The sequence below is a fragment of the Chiloscyllium plagiosum genome, chromosome 17 (assembly GCF_004010195.1).
Source record: "Chiloscyllium plagiosum isolate BGI_BamShark_2017 chromosome 17, ASM401019v2, whole genome shotgun sequence".
Classification (NCBI taxonomy): domain Eukaryota; kingdom Metazoa; phylum Chordata; class Chondrichthyes; order Orectolobiformes; family Hemiscylliidae; genus Chiloscyllium; species Chiloscyllium plagiosum.
This window is the reverse complement of record NC_057726.1, coordinates 48620172-48637925: the sequence shown is the minus strand read 5'-3', so window position 1 is coordinate 48637925 and position 17754 is coordinate 48620172. Positions and strand designations below refer to the sequence as shown.

General features: G+C 39.9%; 1 protein-coding gene across 1 annotated transcript in view; it reads right to left on the bottom strand.

Moving 5' to 3' along the window:
• Positions 1–17754, bottom strand: part of lpcat2 (lysophosphatidylcholine acyltransferase 2) — a 71753-nt gene that overhangs the window by 35015 nt on the left and 18984 nt on the right. The window contains exons 6-7 of the mRNA XM_043707013.1: positions 17505–17563; positions 16482–16516 (exon numbers count right to left, since the gene is read on the bottom strand). Of these exons, the coding sequence (XP_043562948.1) occupies positions 16482–16516; positions 17505–17563 (94 nt within the window). The remainder of the gene's footprint in view (positions 1–16481; positions 16517–17504; positions 17564–17754) is intronic.

Below are 17754 nucleotides of genomic sequence, written 5' to 3'. Positions count from 1 at the left end.
TTTAAAGTTTGTGCGAAGATTTGTAGCTTGGGTGCTCGTTGTTGTGGTTCTGTTCGCCGAGTTGGAAGTTTTTGTTGCAAACGTTTCGTCCCCTGGCTAGGCGAAATCATCAGTGCTTGGGAGCCTGCTGCGAAGCGCTTCTTTGATGTTTCCTCCGGTGTTTATAGTGGTCTGTCCCTGCCGCTTCTGGTTGTCAGTTTCAGCTGTCCGCTGTAGTGGTTGTATATTGGGTCCAGGTTGATGTGTTTGTTGATGGAGTTTGTGGATGAATGCCATGCCTCTAGGAATTCCCTGGCTGTTCTCTACCATACATCAGGAGCATCTCAGAACTGACAGCCAGACTACTGCGACCCCCAGGACTCATAACGGCACACAAACCAACAGCCACGCTCAGACAACAACTCACCAGAACGAAGGACCCGATACCCAACATGAGCAAAACTAATGTAGTGTACAAAATACCATGCAAGGACTGCACAAAACACTATATAGGACAAACAGGAAGACAGCTAACAAAATAAAAAGTATAACATAGCAAAGATGAGCAGGAAGCCAGAGGACTGGGAAACTTTTAAAGAGCAACAGAGGATAACAGAAAAGGCAATATGTGGAGATAAAATGAGGTACAAAGGCAAACTGGCCAAAAATATAAAGGAGGATAGTAAAAGCTATTTTAGGTATATGGAAAAAAAAATGGTTAAGACTAAAATTGGGCCCTTGAAGACAGAAACAGATGAATGTGTTATGAGGAACAAGGAAATGACAGAATAGTTGAATAGGTACTTTGGATCTGGCTTCAATGGAGAAGACACAAGCAATCTCCCAAATGTAATAGTGGCTGAAGGACCTAGGGTAATGGAGGAACTGAAGGGAATATATATTAGGCAGGAAATGGTGTTGGAAAGACTGTTAGGTCTGAAGCAGGAAAATCGACGTTTCGGGCAAAAGCCCTTCATCAGGAACGTCAATTTTCCTGCTCCACGGATGCTTTTCCAGCACCACTCTAATCTTGACTCTGATCTCTAGCATCTGCAGTCCTCATTTTTACCCTGTTAGGTCTGAAGGCTGATAAGTGTCCAGGACCTGATGGTCTGCATCGCAGGGTACTTAAGGAGGTGGCTCTGGAAATCATTTTCTAATGTTCTATAGATTCAGGATCAGCTCCTACGGATTGGAGGGTGGCTAATATGTTGTCCCACTTTTCAAGAAGGCAGGGAGAGAGAAAACAGGGAATTATAGACCGGCTAGCCTGACGTTAGTGGTGGAAAAGATGCTGGAGTCAATTATAAAAGATGAAATTACGACTCATTGGGATAGCAGTAACAGGATAGGTCAGAGACAGCATGGATGTATGAAGGGAAAATCATGCATGAATAATCTTCTGGAATTTTTTGAGGATGTAACGGTGATGATGGACAAGGGAGAGCCAGTGGATGTAGTATACCTGGACTTTCAGAAAGCCTTTGATAAAGTCCCACATAGGAGATTAGTGAGCAAAATTAGGGCACATTGGATTGGGGGCAAAGCACTGACTTGGATTGAAAATTGGCTGGCTGACAGAAAGCAAAGAGTAGTGATAAATGGGTCCCTTTCGGAATGGCAGACGGTGACCAGTGGGGTACCACAAGGTTCGGTGCTGGGACTGTAGCTGTTTACAATATACATTAATGAGATAGATGAAGGCATTAAAAGTAATATTAGCAAATTTGCTGATGACGCAAAGCTGGGTGGCAGGGTAAAATATGAGGAGGATGTTATGAGAATACAGGGACAGGCTAGATGAGTGGACAGATGCAGTTTAATGTGGATAAATGCGTGGTTATCCACTTTGGTGGCACAAACAGGAAGCCAGATTACTATCTAAATGGAGTCAAGCTAGGTAAAGGGGAAGTACAATGAGATCTAGGTGTTCTTGTACATCAGTCAATGAAAGCAAGCATGCAGGTACAGCAGGCAGTGAAGAAAGCTAATAGCATGCTGGCCTACATAACAAGAGGAATTGAGTATAAGAGTAAAGAGGTCCTTCTGCAGCTGTACAGGACCCTAATCAGACCGAACCTGGAGTAGTGTGTGCAGTTTGGGTCTCCAAATGTGAGGAAGGACATGCTGGCTATTGAGGGAGTGCAGTGTAGGTTCATGAGGTCAATTCCCGGAATAGCGGGACTATCATATGTTGAAAGATTTGAGCTTTGTATACACTTGAGTTTAGAAGGATGAGAGGGGATCTGATTGAGACGTATAAGATTATTAAAGGATTGGACACTCTGGAGGCAGGAAGCATGTTTCCGCTGATGGGTGAGCCCAGAACCAGAGGAGACAGTTTAAAAATAAGGGGTAGGCCATTTAGAGTTGAGGAGAAACTTTTTCACCCAGAGAGTGGTGGGTGTATGGAATGCTCTGCCCCGGAAGGCAGTGGAGGCCAAGTCTCTGGATACTTTCAAGAAAGATATGGACAGAGCTCTTAAAGATAGTGGAATCAAGGGTTATGTAGATAAGTCAGGAACAGGATACTGATTGTGGATCATCAGCCATGATCACAATGAATGGTGGCGTAGGCTCGAAGGGCCGAATGGCCTACTCCTGCACCTATTGTGTATTGTCTAAATCTCACAACCCAGCTACAGCAATCCATTTAATATTCTTTATTTTTTTTTTTAAGAACAGGTACAATTTCTAACTTATTTAGAGCATATAAGCCCTGTATTTTTACTAACATTTACTAACTTTAAAAGACAAAAGGACTAATACCTCCTAATTATGCAAGCAGACTGGACAGAAACTCTTAATCCTAACTGAAGTAGCAGCCAACACTTTGCACATGTTTTAACCTATCTCCTGTCTCCTCACAGAGGCTCTTCAAAACTCTGTGTACAGAGGAACATCGATTATCCAGAATTTGATTATCCGAATATCAGATTACCCGACAACATTGCAAGGTCCTGATGCTTGGCAAAATGTTGTTATCCGGCATTTGATTATCCAGAATTCGATTAACTGAATGAAATACTCCCCACCCACGTCCTTTGGATAATCGAGGTTCCTCTGTACTATAGATAAAAAAATGTAATGTCAAGTAATGGAATTTTAATGTAGGTAAGAACTGCGTATAAAGGGATTCTTGTAAGAACTATATTTTAGGATTCTATTGCCACCTCGAACTTGTGCTATGGTTGCTGAACAGAAGGCTATTTTCGCCACTCACTGATTCTGGTCGTTATTTGAACACTATCCACACCAGGGACAATGAAGAAACAGAAATATATTTCCCAGTCTGGAGGAAAACTTGCAAGTAGTTCAATATTCCCTCAAATTATTTTTCTTGAATCTCTGAGATCCATGCACGGCTGTAACTTCCAAAACTGGATGTCAATGCATCAGCATGCATATCGTCATTTGTGGGTCCTCAGAGCTGCTGCACAGCTTAAAGTAAATACTGGTGTTGGTCCAACATGTCTGCTACCCTGCACTTCTCTGTGGTATAGCGTGCGGGTTGGGAGGTGATGACAAATAAGACTTTAAGAGTCGATTCATAATAATGAGATTAGATTGTTGTTAAGTGCAATTCTGCAGATGGTCACAGTGATAGTGCCACTTGCACAGGCGAGGTGTGTAACCTCGCCTGTGCAAGGACTGTGGCATGGCCACTTCTACTAAAACTGTCAAGAACAGATGCCATTCTGGTAGACTGATGAAAGAGGGGACTCTAGATTTTCCATGCTTGTTTCTTTCACCACTTGTCAGAGTCTGGTAGACATGACCTTCAGTCCTGAGTCCAATCCATCAGTAGTGTTGCTACTGAGTTAATCTAGGTGATGGACATTGGAAGTGCCACCCAGAGCATGTTCTGCGGCCTTACTACTCAATACCTCTCCCAAGTGAGATTTAACATGAAGTAAATTTATCAGCTGAGGTACAGTCCTGAGTAGCAATCAGGAGGTTTCCTCATTTACCTGATACTATGAGAAATTATAAGATCTAAAGATCAATGTTGAAGACTTCTAGGACAATTCCCTCTGCTCCATAACATTGATGGCACCTCTAGTGGATTTGATCTGCTGCTGAGATGGGCTATACTCATGGATCATTAGGATTGGAACATTACATAGAAGATATTATTATGTAAATATGACTTATCAGGTTATTGCTTGACTAATCTGAGGGGCAAACCTCCCAAATTTGGCACTGATTCCCAGTCAATGATGAGGATTTTGTAAGGACAGCTGGACAGGATATAATGTTATCACTTCTGTTGTTTGGGTTAATGCTAAGTGTTCAATTCAGTTCTTTTACATGACTCTTCTTTAACAGTTTGAGATAACTGAGTGGCTGGCTTCTCAGGTCATTTTTGAGGGGTGGCACGGTGGCTCAGTGGTTAGCGCTGCTGCCTCACAGCTCCAGAGACCCAGGATCGATCCCTGCCTTGGGTAACTGTCTGTGTGGAGTTTGCACATTCTCCCAGTGTCTGCATGGGTTTCCTCCGGGTGTTCCAGTTTCCTCCCACAATCCAAAGATGTGCAGATTTGGTGAATTGGTCATGCTAAATTGCCCATAGTCAGGGGTGAATATGGGGAATTGGTCTGGGTGGGCTACTCTTCGGAGGTTCGGTATGGACTTGTTGGGCCGAAGGGCCTATTTCCACACTGTAGGGAATCTATTCTAATCATATCATAAGAGTCAGAGTAGTCACTACAGTCCTGGTGGCATGGGAACAGGCCCAGGAGTTTCTGAATGATCATTACAAGCTTTCTATTCCAATGTCATTTATTAAAAGAATGAAAATTCCTTCAACTGGCATCTTAAAATCTAAATTCATGTCCAGGTCTTTAGGTTATCTCTCCAGAAACATTACCATCATGCTTTACTTTGCTCTCTCCACTCAGGATCTTCCTGGATAGATGAATTAAAAAGGAATGGCTTGTTACCTATTTACCTTCAACCTTATAAACTATTAGTTACTGCACAAAATACCATCAAATAAAAACCTACATTCTTTTCGATGAACACTTGTATAACATCAAAGTGTAGCGTATTCTCTACTTTTAGAAAAGCAAAACCACACTTAGCAACCAAACCTTTAGTATGAACAGGAAATTGATTAAAACTTTAGATTAGTGGTAACTTCCTTCACTGCTGATTAATCTAAGAGATAGGATACTTAAAAAAAAACTTGAACTAGAAAATTAAAACAAAATACTGTTTTAGAAAATGCATCCATTTAAAACAAAATCCTGTTATATTTTTTCCATTAATCATTTTTGCCATCTCCTAAAGAATATATTTGGTATTTTCTCTTAAAGTAAAAAGGACATCACATTACATGCAGTTCTCATGATCATTAAAACTACTCCGACCATGTTTGCACTCTTGATACCTTCAAATCATGTCTTACTATCTTTCAAAAAAAAACTAAATATTTTCCACTGACCTCAATTAGCAGAAGTCTTTTAGCAAGATTTCCGATCTATGAGCAAGACATGCATTTACACTATATTAGATGAGAATTGGGAAACCTCAAGTCAAAGTCAAATTTCAGATGGGCTAGTTTAAGAAATACAACTAAGATGTTCTCAGTACACTTACAAGACAGTCTGCCATTAAGAAAGGTTCAACAGTATCAGTTATTTTACAGGCTACCAAATATTGCGCTGTAGGATGGCAAATAAATATGTGGTAAACCATAGGGATAGGTGAATCGCAACCATGTCACCAAACATTAAGCAGACACCAAATATTAATATATTAATAAACTAGAGAGCACTAAAGACTCCATTTTCTCACAAGAAACTTCAGAATACCATTAGAAGATCTACTAGAAAGACCAATGTTGGAAGGAAATTCTTTAAAAATATTCCAGTCCTATTTTTGACTTTAGTAAAAATTATAGCATTGTTCTCTATCTAATCAGAGAAAAATTACAGAAAGTTCTGAGAGACATTAGGACAGAATCTCACCACACAAGGATGGTCTTAATCCCTAGAGTCACCTTCAGTTCCTCGGAACAGTGACCATGTGGCTTACAAGGTAAACAAACAACCACTATTATTTGAACACAATACTTTCATTCTTGAGGACAGGAGAGAAAATGACAAAAATTGGCCTGTACTTCTAAGTATTTTCTACACAGAAGCCTTCAAACTCTACCCTAGTCTTTGGAAAAGTAGAACACTTCTCTGTTCTGACTCTCCACAACTGAGAGCTCCAACACCATAAGCACAGTATTTCCACTAACAGCAGCTGTAACAGGAAGTCAAAAGAAGCTTCCTAAAATTCTTTCATAGTGCCCTCAGGGAGTGGATCTACAGGTTCTAAAGTGGCAGTTTAGCACCAAATCAGCATTAGAGACAATGTCATTATGTTCTGCCCATCCTGCATGATTCAAAAACAGGAATGGTCCATCCAAGGGTGGTGAGCTTCAGAGACCTGCAGAAGCGGATAGTGCCATTTTAAACTCCTGTCGGCTCCTAAGTATTGACACCAGCATTGTGAAACTCAATTTTTTAATCTTTATGCTGAAGTAAGGATTTATTTCTAGACATACAGGGAGATGGAAAACTTGTTCATTTCACTTCTCACTTTCAGCATTTGCAAGTGACTTTTATGAAATTGTGAAAACCAACTACAACCTGTATTGGGCTTTCCTGTGAATCCTTAAGAATTACATTTGAACCAAAACTACTAAATATAGGATGACATGGTACTGGCAAGGATGGTTTCTTTGTGGCAAACACAACACAACCCTTAATAATGGTGAGAACAAAAAAACTTAAACAATCCCTACAGTCCCACAGGGTTCTCTTATGTACAATACTTCAGCAAGGAAAATGCAAGATTGTACGATTCCACTCATTTGAAGTTTGTGGAAAGTGATGGATGTATATTCATCTCCTATTCTATCAAAAAATGCAGACAGTAGTGAACAAGGACATGCAGATTATTGTTATTAATAATGACATGCCTGCACAATATATTGTACACACAAGTCATACATACATTGTGTGCAATAATTTTGGCCTCATGCAGACTATGCCGTTATATATCAAGAGAGAAAACCCATCATTATTAATTTAGTATGTAGCAACACCCAAAGTGGAATTTCATTCAAGTCCTCAAAATCAATGAAAATATTTCCAGGACATGTGAAAGGCATTCTGATCCCTGTCACAAAGATTGCTGAGAGAAAACTGAAGGTCCAAAATGATGTGTTTCACCATCAAAAGAATCTACATTTTAAAGAGTGAAAGACATAACTTAAAATGTTGCAAAACCAGGATAGACTACCAGACATTGACTAAAGCATGAGAATAAAGAACCACAATCTCAATCCTGTTAAAGTTGCAAAATCCTTCTTACCATCAACGTAGCTGCTAGATGGGTCTGTGGCAAATGGTGATGGAACCAAGAAAAAAAAAGTTAACCTCAACCTCTTTTTTTTAATTTTCACTTATCAGTTATTGGCGCTACTACCTGGGCATGCATTTATTCCTGAACTCTAGTTGCCCTTGAGATGGTGGTGAGCTGCCTTCTTGAATTGCTCCATTAAAGAGGGAATTCCAGGATTTTGACCTAACGACACTAAAGGAATGATGATGTATTTTCAAGTCAGAATGATGATTGGCTTGGATGGTTCCAATGTATTCATGGGAAGAAAGTGAGGTCTGCAGATGCTGGAGATCAGAGATGGAAATGTGTTGCTGGAAAAGCGCAGCAGGTCAGGCAGCATCTAGGGAACAGGAGAATCGACGTTTCGGGCATTAGCCTGAAGAAGGGCTAATGCCCGAAACGTCGATTCTCCTGTTCCCTAGATGCTGCCTGACCTGCTGCGCTTTTCCAGCAACACATTTCCATCTCCAATGTATTCATGTCCTTGCCTTTCTGGATGGTGCTGCAGATAGAGTTGGAAGGTACTGTCTGAGTAGCCTTTGTGAATTTCTGCTATGCATCTTATGGATGTCATTCTCTGCTGCTAATGAGCATTGGTGGTGGAGGGGTGGATATTTGTGGTTGTGGTTACAAATGAAATGCCATGCCCTTGACAGTGTTAACTTTCTCGAGTGCTGTTAGAGATGCACACATCCAGGCAAGAGAGGAGTATTTAATCACACAGCTGACTTGTGCCTTGCAGATGGTGGACAGGCTGTGGGGAGTCAGGAGGTCAGTTACTCATTTGCAGGACTTTTAGTCTCTGACCTGCCCTTGCAGCCATTGTATTTAAATGGTTAGTCCAGTTCAGGTTCTAGTTGATAATACCCACAAGATAAAGCCTGCCACGAATGTAGCTGTCCATGACTGTTTCATTTGAGTGACCAACAAACACATAGCCCTTATGGAGATGAAGTCCCACCTTCATATTGAGAATACCGGTCATTGTGTTATGTGGTACTATCAAGTGTTAGATGATATAGACTTCAGTATATCCAGCAACCAAGGCTAGGCATTCATGAGATACGGTGGGCCACCTGCAGCAGAATTTAGTCCTAAATAATCTGCACCTCATGGTCCAGTATATCCTCCACTCTATCATTACTATCAAGCCAGGGGATTAAACCTGGTTCAATACACAGCACAGGAGGGCATGTCAAGAGCAGACCAGACCTTAACTGAAGTTTTAACTGGAAGCTACTAAACATGGCTACTTATGTGCAAACAACATAAGCAGCAAGTAATGGACAGAACTAAGTAATTCCAGAAGACATGAATCAAATCTAAGCTCAACAGTTTTACCAACATGTAAGGAGGTGGACAATTACAAATTAATGGAGGAGGAGGAGGATCCAAAAATGGCCCATTCCTCAATAATGCATCGTCATAAAATACAAGGCTAAGGAACTTGCAACAATCTTCTGTCAGAAGTGCTAATTAAAAGATCTAATTTGGCCTTATGCTAAGGTTGCTAGCATTTGGCTTCAACCAAATTTATTCATTCAACATGATATCAAGAAACAGTTCATTACATTGGACACGGCAAAGGCTATGGGTCCTGACAAGATTCCAGTAACCTTGAAGATGTGTAGTCCAGAACTTGTTATGTCCCTGGCCAAGCTGTCCCAGTACTGCTTTTACAATGGCACTTCTCAGACAATTCAGAAAACCACTGTCCAGGGATATCCCTAGGAATGCAATTAAGGAACAGGTCCGCAAGGGTCATAATCTCTGGATTACTGCCTGAGACAGGTGCAAATTGGCTTAGGGATAAGAAAATTAGGAAAGTAAACACGTGAGAAGGGAGTGGTGTGCGAAAGCGGGGTTCCATTTCATGGTGAAATGGCATCAGTTTTGGAACAGGAGGATCTGTACTGATGGGACGGTCTCCACCTGAACTGATATAGAACCGGTGTTCTCGAGAAAAGGATAAATAGGCTGGTCACTAGGACTTTAGACCAGTGAGTCGGTGGGCGGGGAGAGTGACAGGAAGTACGATGGTAAATAAAAGTTAAGTACCAGGTTAGCATGTGTGCAGGAGGGTTCAAGTACAAAGCAGACTATGAAAGAAACAAAAAGGATAAAACAGGAGATTAGAATCCCTACAGTGTGGAAACAGGCCACTTGGTCCAACAAGTCCACACTGACCATCTGAAGAGTGATTTGGAGAGGCGGGTATTGGACTGGGGTGTACAAAGTTAAAAATCACACAACACCAGGGTTATAGTTCAACAAGTTTATTTGGAAGCAATAGCTTTCAGAGCATTGCTCCTTCATCAGGTGGTTGTGGAGAATAAGATGACAAATAAACCTGTTGGACTATAACCTGGTGTTGCGTGCTTTTTAACTTTGTACATCAGAAGAGAATCCCACCCATACCCATTCCCTGACACTTATTATTCTACATTTCCCCTAACTAATGCACCTAGCCTACACATCTCTGAGCACTATAGGCAATTTAGAATGGCCGATTCACCTAACCTGCACATCTTTGAGTCTTGGGAGGAAACCCACGCAGACAAGGGGAGAATATCCAAACTCCACACAGTCGCCCCAGGCTGGAATCGAACGAACGTCCCTTGCACTGAGGCAGCAGTGTTAACCACTGAGCCACCGTGCCAACCCAATACTATTAGAGATGTTGGAAATCACGAAGGTAAGAAAACTAGCATAAGGGCATTTTAGCTGAATGCTTGTAGCATTCGTAACAAGGTCGATGAGTTAATGGCACAAATCATCATAAATGATTATGATTCAGTAGCCATTACAGACACATGGTCACAACTGGGAGTTAAATATCCAGGGCTATCAGACTATTCGGAAGGACAGACAGGAAGGTAAGGGAGGTGGCGTAGCTCTGATATTCAAGGACAACATCAGGGCAGTAGTGAGAGATTATATAGGTTCTATGGAGAATAAGGTTTAATCCATTTGGTGGAAATTAGAAATTCTAAGAGGAAAAAAAAATCACTAATAGGCATAGTCTTTGGTCACCAAATAGTAACATTACATTGGGGCAGGCAATAATCAAAGAAATAACTATTGCCTGTAAAAATGGTAAGCAACTATCTTAGTGAATTTTAATCTGCATGCCGATTGGTCGAACCAGCTCGATCAGGGTAGTCTTGAGAAGGAGTTCATTGAGTGTACCCCCAATAGTTTTCTTGAACAGTATGTAATGGAACTGATGAGGGAGCAAGATATCTTCGATCTGGTCCTGTGTAATGAGCTGAAAATGTGCTGCTGGAAAAGCGCAGCAGGTCAGGCAGCATCCAAGGAGCAGGAGAATCAACGTTTTGGACATGAGCCCTTCTTCGGCTCATGCCCGAAACGTCGATTCTCCTGCTCCGTAGATGCTGACTGACCTGCTGCGCTTTTCCACCAACACATTTTCAGCTCTGATCTCCAGGCATCTGCAGGCCTCACTTTCTCCTGTGTAATGAGACAGGAATAATTAATGACCTTATAGTTAGGGATGCTCTTGGAAGGCGTGATCACAGCATGGCTGAATTTAAAATACAGCTGGACAGTATGAAGATAAAATCCAAAATCAGAGTCCTGTGCTTAAACATGGGAGACTACAATAGAATGAGGAAGGACTTGGCTAAAGTAGACTGGAAACAAAGATTTTATGGTGGCAGTATTGACTAGCAGTGGAAGGTTTTCAAAGCAATTTTTCAAAGTGCTCAGCAAAAGTATATTCAAGTAAAAAGGAAGGATTATAAGAAAAGGGGTAATCTGCCACGGGTGTCGAAGGAAATAAGGAAGGCTATCAAACTGAAAGAGAAGGCATACAAAATGGCCAAGAATAGCAGGAAACTAGAAGATTGGGAAAACTTTACAGGTCAACAGAAAGCCACAAAATGAGTTATAAAGAGAACTAAGATAGAACATGAGAAAAAACTAGCACAGAATATTAAGACAGACAGCAAACATTTCTATAAATATATGAAATGAAAATGAGTGGTTAAAATAAACATTGGTCCTTTAGAGGATGAGAAGGGGCATTTAGTTATGGGATATAATGAAATAGCTGAGGCATTGAACAGGTGTTTGTATCGGTCTTCACAGTGGAGGACACGAATAACATGCCAGTAATTGACAAAGAAAAGAAGGTAGGTGAGGAAACTATTATTATTATTATTATGGAAATGGTAGCATTGGACAAGCTAACAGAGCTAAGGATAGACAAGTCTCCTGGCCCTGATGGAATGCATCCCAGGGTACTAAAAGAGATGGTGGGAGAACCAGCAACTACACTGGTGGTAATTTTCCAAAATTCACTGGACTCCGGGCAGTTCCAGCAGATTGGAAAACATCAACCGTGTCCATTGTTTAATGAGTGAGGTAGACAATGGGGAATTTATAGACTGGTTACCTTAACCTCTGTAATGGGAAAGATGCTTGAGTTTTATTAAGGAAGAAATAGCAAGGCATCTAGATAGAAATGCAGATGCAGCATAGGTTCATGAAGGGCAGGTCGTGCTTAACTAATCTATTGGAATTCTATGAAGACATTACGAACAAGGTGGACAATGGGGACCCAGTGGATGTGGTGTACCTAGATTTGCAAAAGGCCTTTGAAAAGGTGCTACATAAGCTAAAGATGTAAGGCATTATGGACAAAGTATTAGCATGGATAGAGGATTGGTTGACTAACAGGAAGCAAAGAGTGAGAATAAATGAGTGCTATTCTGGTTGACAATTAGTAACTAATGGTGTGCCTCAGGGATCAGTGTTGGGAGTGTAATTATTCACAATGTATATAGATGATATGGAATTGGGGATCACGTGTACTGTGTCAAAGTTTGCATGACACTAAAATGAGTGGCAGAACAAAGTGTACAGAGGACTGTGAAACTTTGCAGAGGAACAGTGATACTTTAATTGAGTGGGCAAAGGTGTGGCAGATGGAATACAATATTAATAAATGTGAAGTCATCCATTTTGGTAGGAGTAACAGTAAAAAGGATTAGTACTTGAATAGTAAAAAGTTGCAGTGTGCTGCTATGCAGAGGGACCTCTGTGTCCTTGTGCATGAATCACAGAAGGTTGGTCTGCAGGTACAACAAGCAATTCAGAAGGCAAATGAAATTTTGTCCTTCATTTCTAAAGGGATTGAGTTTAAAAGCAGGGAGGTTATGTTGCAGCTGTATAGAGTGCTGGTGAGGCCACACCTGGAGTACTGTGTGCAGTTTTGGTCTACTTACTTAAGAAAGGATGTACTGGCACTAGAGGGGGTGCAGAGAAGGTTGACGAGGTTGATTCCGGAGTGGAGGAGGTTGGTTTATGAGGATAGATTGAGTAGACTGGGATTATTTTCACTGGAATTTAGGAGGATGAGGGGGTTCTAATAGAAACATATAAAATTATAAAGGGAATAAATAAGATAAATGTAGAAAGGATGTTTCCACCGGCAGGTGAAATCGGGACAAGACAGCATTGCCTCAAGACTAGAGGGAGCAGATTTAGGACTGAATTGAGAAGGAACTTCTTCACCCAGAGTGTTGTAAGATCTATGGAATTCGTTGCCCAGTGAAGTAATTGACACTACTTCAGTGAACGTTTTTAAAGATAGATTTTTTTTTGAACAATTAAGGAATTAAGGGATATGGTAAGAGTGTGGGTAAGTGGAGCTGAGTCCACAAAAAGATCAGCCATGATCTTATTGAATGGTGGGACAGGCTCAAGAGGCCAGATGGCCTACTCCTGCTCCTAGTTCTTATGTTTTATCCCATACACAAATGGGAGGAAATGTTCAACCAGGCCAGTTACTACCCCAGTCTACACTTGATCACCAGTAAAGTGATGGACAGTGTCACCAACAGTACTATCAAGCTGAATTTGCTTAGCTATAACCTACTCACTGTCGCACAGTTTGGGTTCCGCCAGTGATAATCAACTCCTGACCTCAATAAAAGCCATCGCTCAAAACTGGAAAAAAAAGTTCTAGTCTTGAGTTGTGGCGGGGGGGTTGAAGAGAAGAGCTTCAAGGAGCCTTGAAAATGTAAGTCAATGGAAATTAAGGGAAAACTTGTCTGCTGCTTAGAGACATACCTGGCACAAAGGACAATGGTTTTGGTTGGAGTTCAGACATCTGAGCTCTAGACCATCTCTGTGGGAGGCAGTATCCTAAGACCAACCATCTTCATTTGCTTCACTAATGACTTTCCCTCATTATAAGGTCAGAAGAGATGATGTTTGCCAATGAGTGCACAACTTTTAGCACTATTCATGAATTCCCAGAGACTGAAGCAGTCCACATTTAATTGCAGCAAAATTTAGACATACCCAGGTGCAGGCTGAAAAGTGGCAAGTAATATTTGAGCCATGCAAATGCTCAGCAATGACCATCTTCACCGGGAAAGAAGTTAAACATTGCACCTCGACATTCAATGGCATTACCATCACTGAACACCTCACTAACACCCTGGGGGTTTGTAGCAACCAGAAACTGAATTGGACTAGCAATATCAGTACAGTGGTGAAGAGCAGGTCAAAGGCTGGAAATTCTGTAGCACGTTACTCTCTTCCAATTCTACCATTTAGAAGGCACAATTCAGGGGTATGATGGAATGTTTCCCATTTGCCTGGATGAGTGCAGCTCCAACAACATAAGAAGCTTGACATCATCCAGAACAAAGCAGCCTGTTGAACTGGTACCACATCCATAACCATCTGTTCACTTCAACACTGCTGAATAGAAGCAGTGTGTACCATTTAAAAGATGCACTGCCAAAATTAAACAAAGCTCCTTGGACAGTACCTTCCAAAGCAATAACCAACAACACCTAGAAGGACAACAGAAGCAGATACATGGGAACACCAACACCCGTAAGTTCCTCTTTAAGCCAATCATTATCCTGACTTGGGAAAGTATCATTGTCCCAAATTCCTGGCATCCCTTCCTTGATAGCATTGAGAGCTTGTGCATCCCAAATGGACTTCAGCAGTTTAAGAGACAGCTTACCTTCTCAAGGGGCAACTAGGAATGGATAATAAATGTTGGCTCATCCAGTGAAACCTCCATCAAATGAATCAGTTAAAAAAAGCCCACATAATTTTCATGTTTTAAATCAGCAAGGAAAGCATGCAGGAAAAAACTTTCATAAAAATGGAAAGATATCAATATTAATTTACACAGCGCATGTGATACAGGAGGGTTTGCATGCTGATGCGGCTAGGAGAGAAAACAGGGGCTCTTTGGTATCCTACTAAGCAGGGCATGATGGAAGGTCAGTCTATGATCCAATAAACATATCCTGTGGCGAACTAAAATCTCTAGAAGATTTGCCTTGACAAAACCAGGAGAACAAAGAATCAGTCTTCTGTTGAAAGTCATTTGAGAACAATTATGAGCCTGAAGGAGAGAAACTTTACCAATTAAGTGATGTCATAACTCAAGTGAACCTATGGAAACATGAACCCATTGGAATCTTGAAGCTACAGTGAACTGTTTCCTATCAAAGCAGTAATTGTGTGGAAAGAAGGCTGTCAAGTATATACATGTATTGTGGTTTATCAGTGGTGTTAGAACATTAACAAGGATTTATCTTTTCTGTAATTTACAATATTAGTTACATAAGTAATGCTTAGTTAATGCTGATTGTCACAGTATAAAGTTTAAAACATTAAAAGGAACTGAACAAGATGTTCAAGTTGGCAATTAAAATCTCTGTTTAAAGTTGTGTCTACAGGGATCACAATAGATAGATTTGAAATAGAAACCTTGAGAGGAGTCAGCATTGAATCAAGGAGTTGATAACATCTTCAAAGATTTCAAAAGGAAGGGCTTTTGGAGATCGGTTGCAACTTCAAGTTGATATCTATCAAGGTTGAGTTTCGCTGAAGTATTACCAAAAGCATTCTCTATGTTGGCCCCATTATCAGCCTTCCACAAACTCCAACTCATGCAAAACCCTTGTTCAACTCCTATTCTGTCCAAGCCTAATGTGCTTGTTAATTCACACAAATTCTCTATTCTTCAATTCACACATGCAGCTCTCTCTGCAACTTTACCCCTTCTCTCCACCTCCTAATCTCCTATTTGGCTAGCCCCTCTTTCCTCCCAACCTCAAACCCAGATCTTCCATGAGATCCACCATCTGATCCCTTAACTGTAATGGGCTCTACTAAAGGACACAAGGGGTAAAACTCCACAAAATTGTTGTTCCAAACTCAGAGCCGGAAGACATTTTTATCAACTATTCTACTATGGTCACTTCAAAATGGTCAAAATATTTGCACACATGCAGCACTTTTCTTTTTGTTGAGTATCTTTTGTGATTAACATAGGTCCAAATGCACGATGAGTTCATGATTTCACCAAAGTTTTCAGAGGAAATACAAAATTAAATAACCAATCAGCATTAAAACATGATATGGAAACAATGATTGAAGAATGACACAAAGTAGTTTGGGGCCTAGTTATGATGTCAAGTAATAATGCATCACAGAGAGACGAAAGTACGAAAAAAGGAAAACGAAAAGAATAAAATTGAAAATAAAAAATTCTTAGCCCTATGTCTATTTTACTTTAGTATTTTTCTGGAAGATGGATGACAAGAAAAGAAAAGCTACAATATTCCCTGACAAAATGACTCTCATCTTCTCTTGCGTCTCGTTTGACTATGAATATTAACTGAGACAGAAATTAACACACAGGAATTTAAGCACTATGAATGATCACATTTTACTTAAAGTAGTTGGCACCAAAATAGAAAAGCACTTCCTATCTCTGCTCAGTGCCAGGTGACCTTATTCCTAAATATGGTGCCACAGTCATAAGTACTGAATGGCCAAGCAGCTTTCTAACAATTTGGAAAGACATTTTGTTCATGTTTCGTCACTGCATTGATTTTGCTCAGCTTCTTCCCCTATTAAAACTTTCACAACATTTCATTCATCTTCAACTTTATTTATTTTGTAAAGAGATATTTTACATGCTCCTATAATTTTACACAGCTTTTAACAGAATCTTGATATAAACCCTCAAGCTGGTTTATTACCAGCCATTATTCAACTTTTCTAAATTACAAAATAAATTACACTACAAAACTTACGCATTAGGTCCTTGCCAAGTCCATGTAACTGTGTCCTGTTGGAAAATATTTTTAATAATCAGTTTAGCCACTTACAACTTAATGCTTGCAAAATATTAAACATTTGTGAACGCTAATCAAAATCTAACGGAGTCACATATTGAAATCACAACTTAATTGTTGTGAAATTGGTGAGGAAAATCTAAGAATAATTTGCAGCTTGCTATAAAGAGTGTAGATACTATACAGAGTAAGTCACATGACTTTAGAAGCACTTCCTCAATCAAATAATGAAGTTATTCCAGTTCAACTACAACACTAACATTCATACAGCAATGTGGAAAACTGCCCAAGTTCCAAATCTCTCCAATATCCATAAGTAAACACTCTTGGGAGTCTTTAGACAAAGTAACATTTGAGATAATGTGGTTCGTGGTTGACAAATGGTTGTGCATTTGTAATTACATTACTTACACTTCACAGGTTATGATCTGGTCATACTTCTGACAGTCACATTGGTATTTTTACTGTAATATGTCAATTTTTTAAAGTCACATCTTGTGACATGATTGATGTTCCACATGTTCTATTCGGATTAACTGAAACTGTAGTTATTTATTTCAAACTATTATTATGAACACTTTAATATTTATACAAGTCAAATAAACTTACATTTTTAAAATATAATCAACAAATTAGAACATAAATCTTAGATCGACTGGTTCCTTAAGGAATGTTATTTGAAAGTCCTCAACATTAAAATGTTGAGCTTAAAATCTTGGTGTTTTTGAGCAATTGCCTCAAGCAACTCAGGAGGAGCTAACTAGTCACTTTACTTAAAGAGACTGAGTGAACTGGCACAGCTTCAGCCAAAAGTGAAAAAAAGACTCATTAGTTTTTTAAAAATAAAATTACACTCTCTGACAGTGGCCAGCTACAGAAGGTAAAAGTTGCACCCATCTTGTATCTATTGTTACAAGAGATTTAGGGACCAGAAGAGATGGAAGATGAAATAAAACAACATTATACACATTAAAAACTCACCAATCTGTTTGGATATCGAATAATTACAGGCTGAACAGGGACTCCAGGAATAAAAGCGCCTGCAAACATCAGAAACAGTTAAGATTCTAATAATTATTTGAAGCTTGAAAACATTAAAGGTGTTAATAATTCTTGATTTAAAATTTTGCAAGTATTAAATGTCGTGACTGGAGAGACCAAAGATTGAATAATATGGCAAGATATAGTGTAACATGAATGCGATCTTTGAAAATTTGAGAGATGAAATATT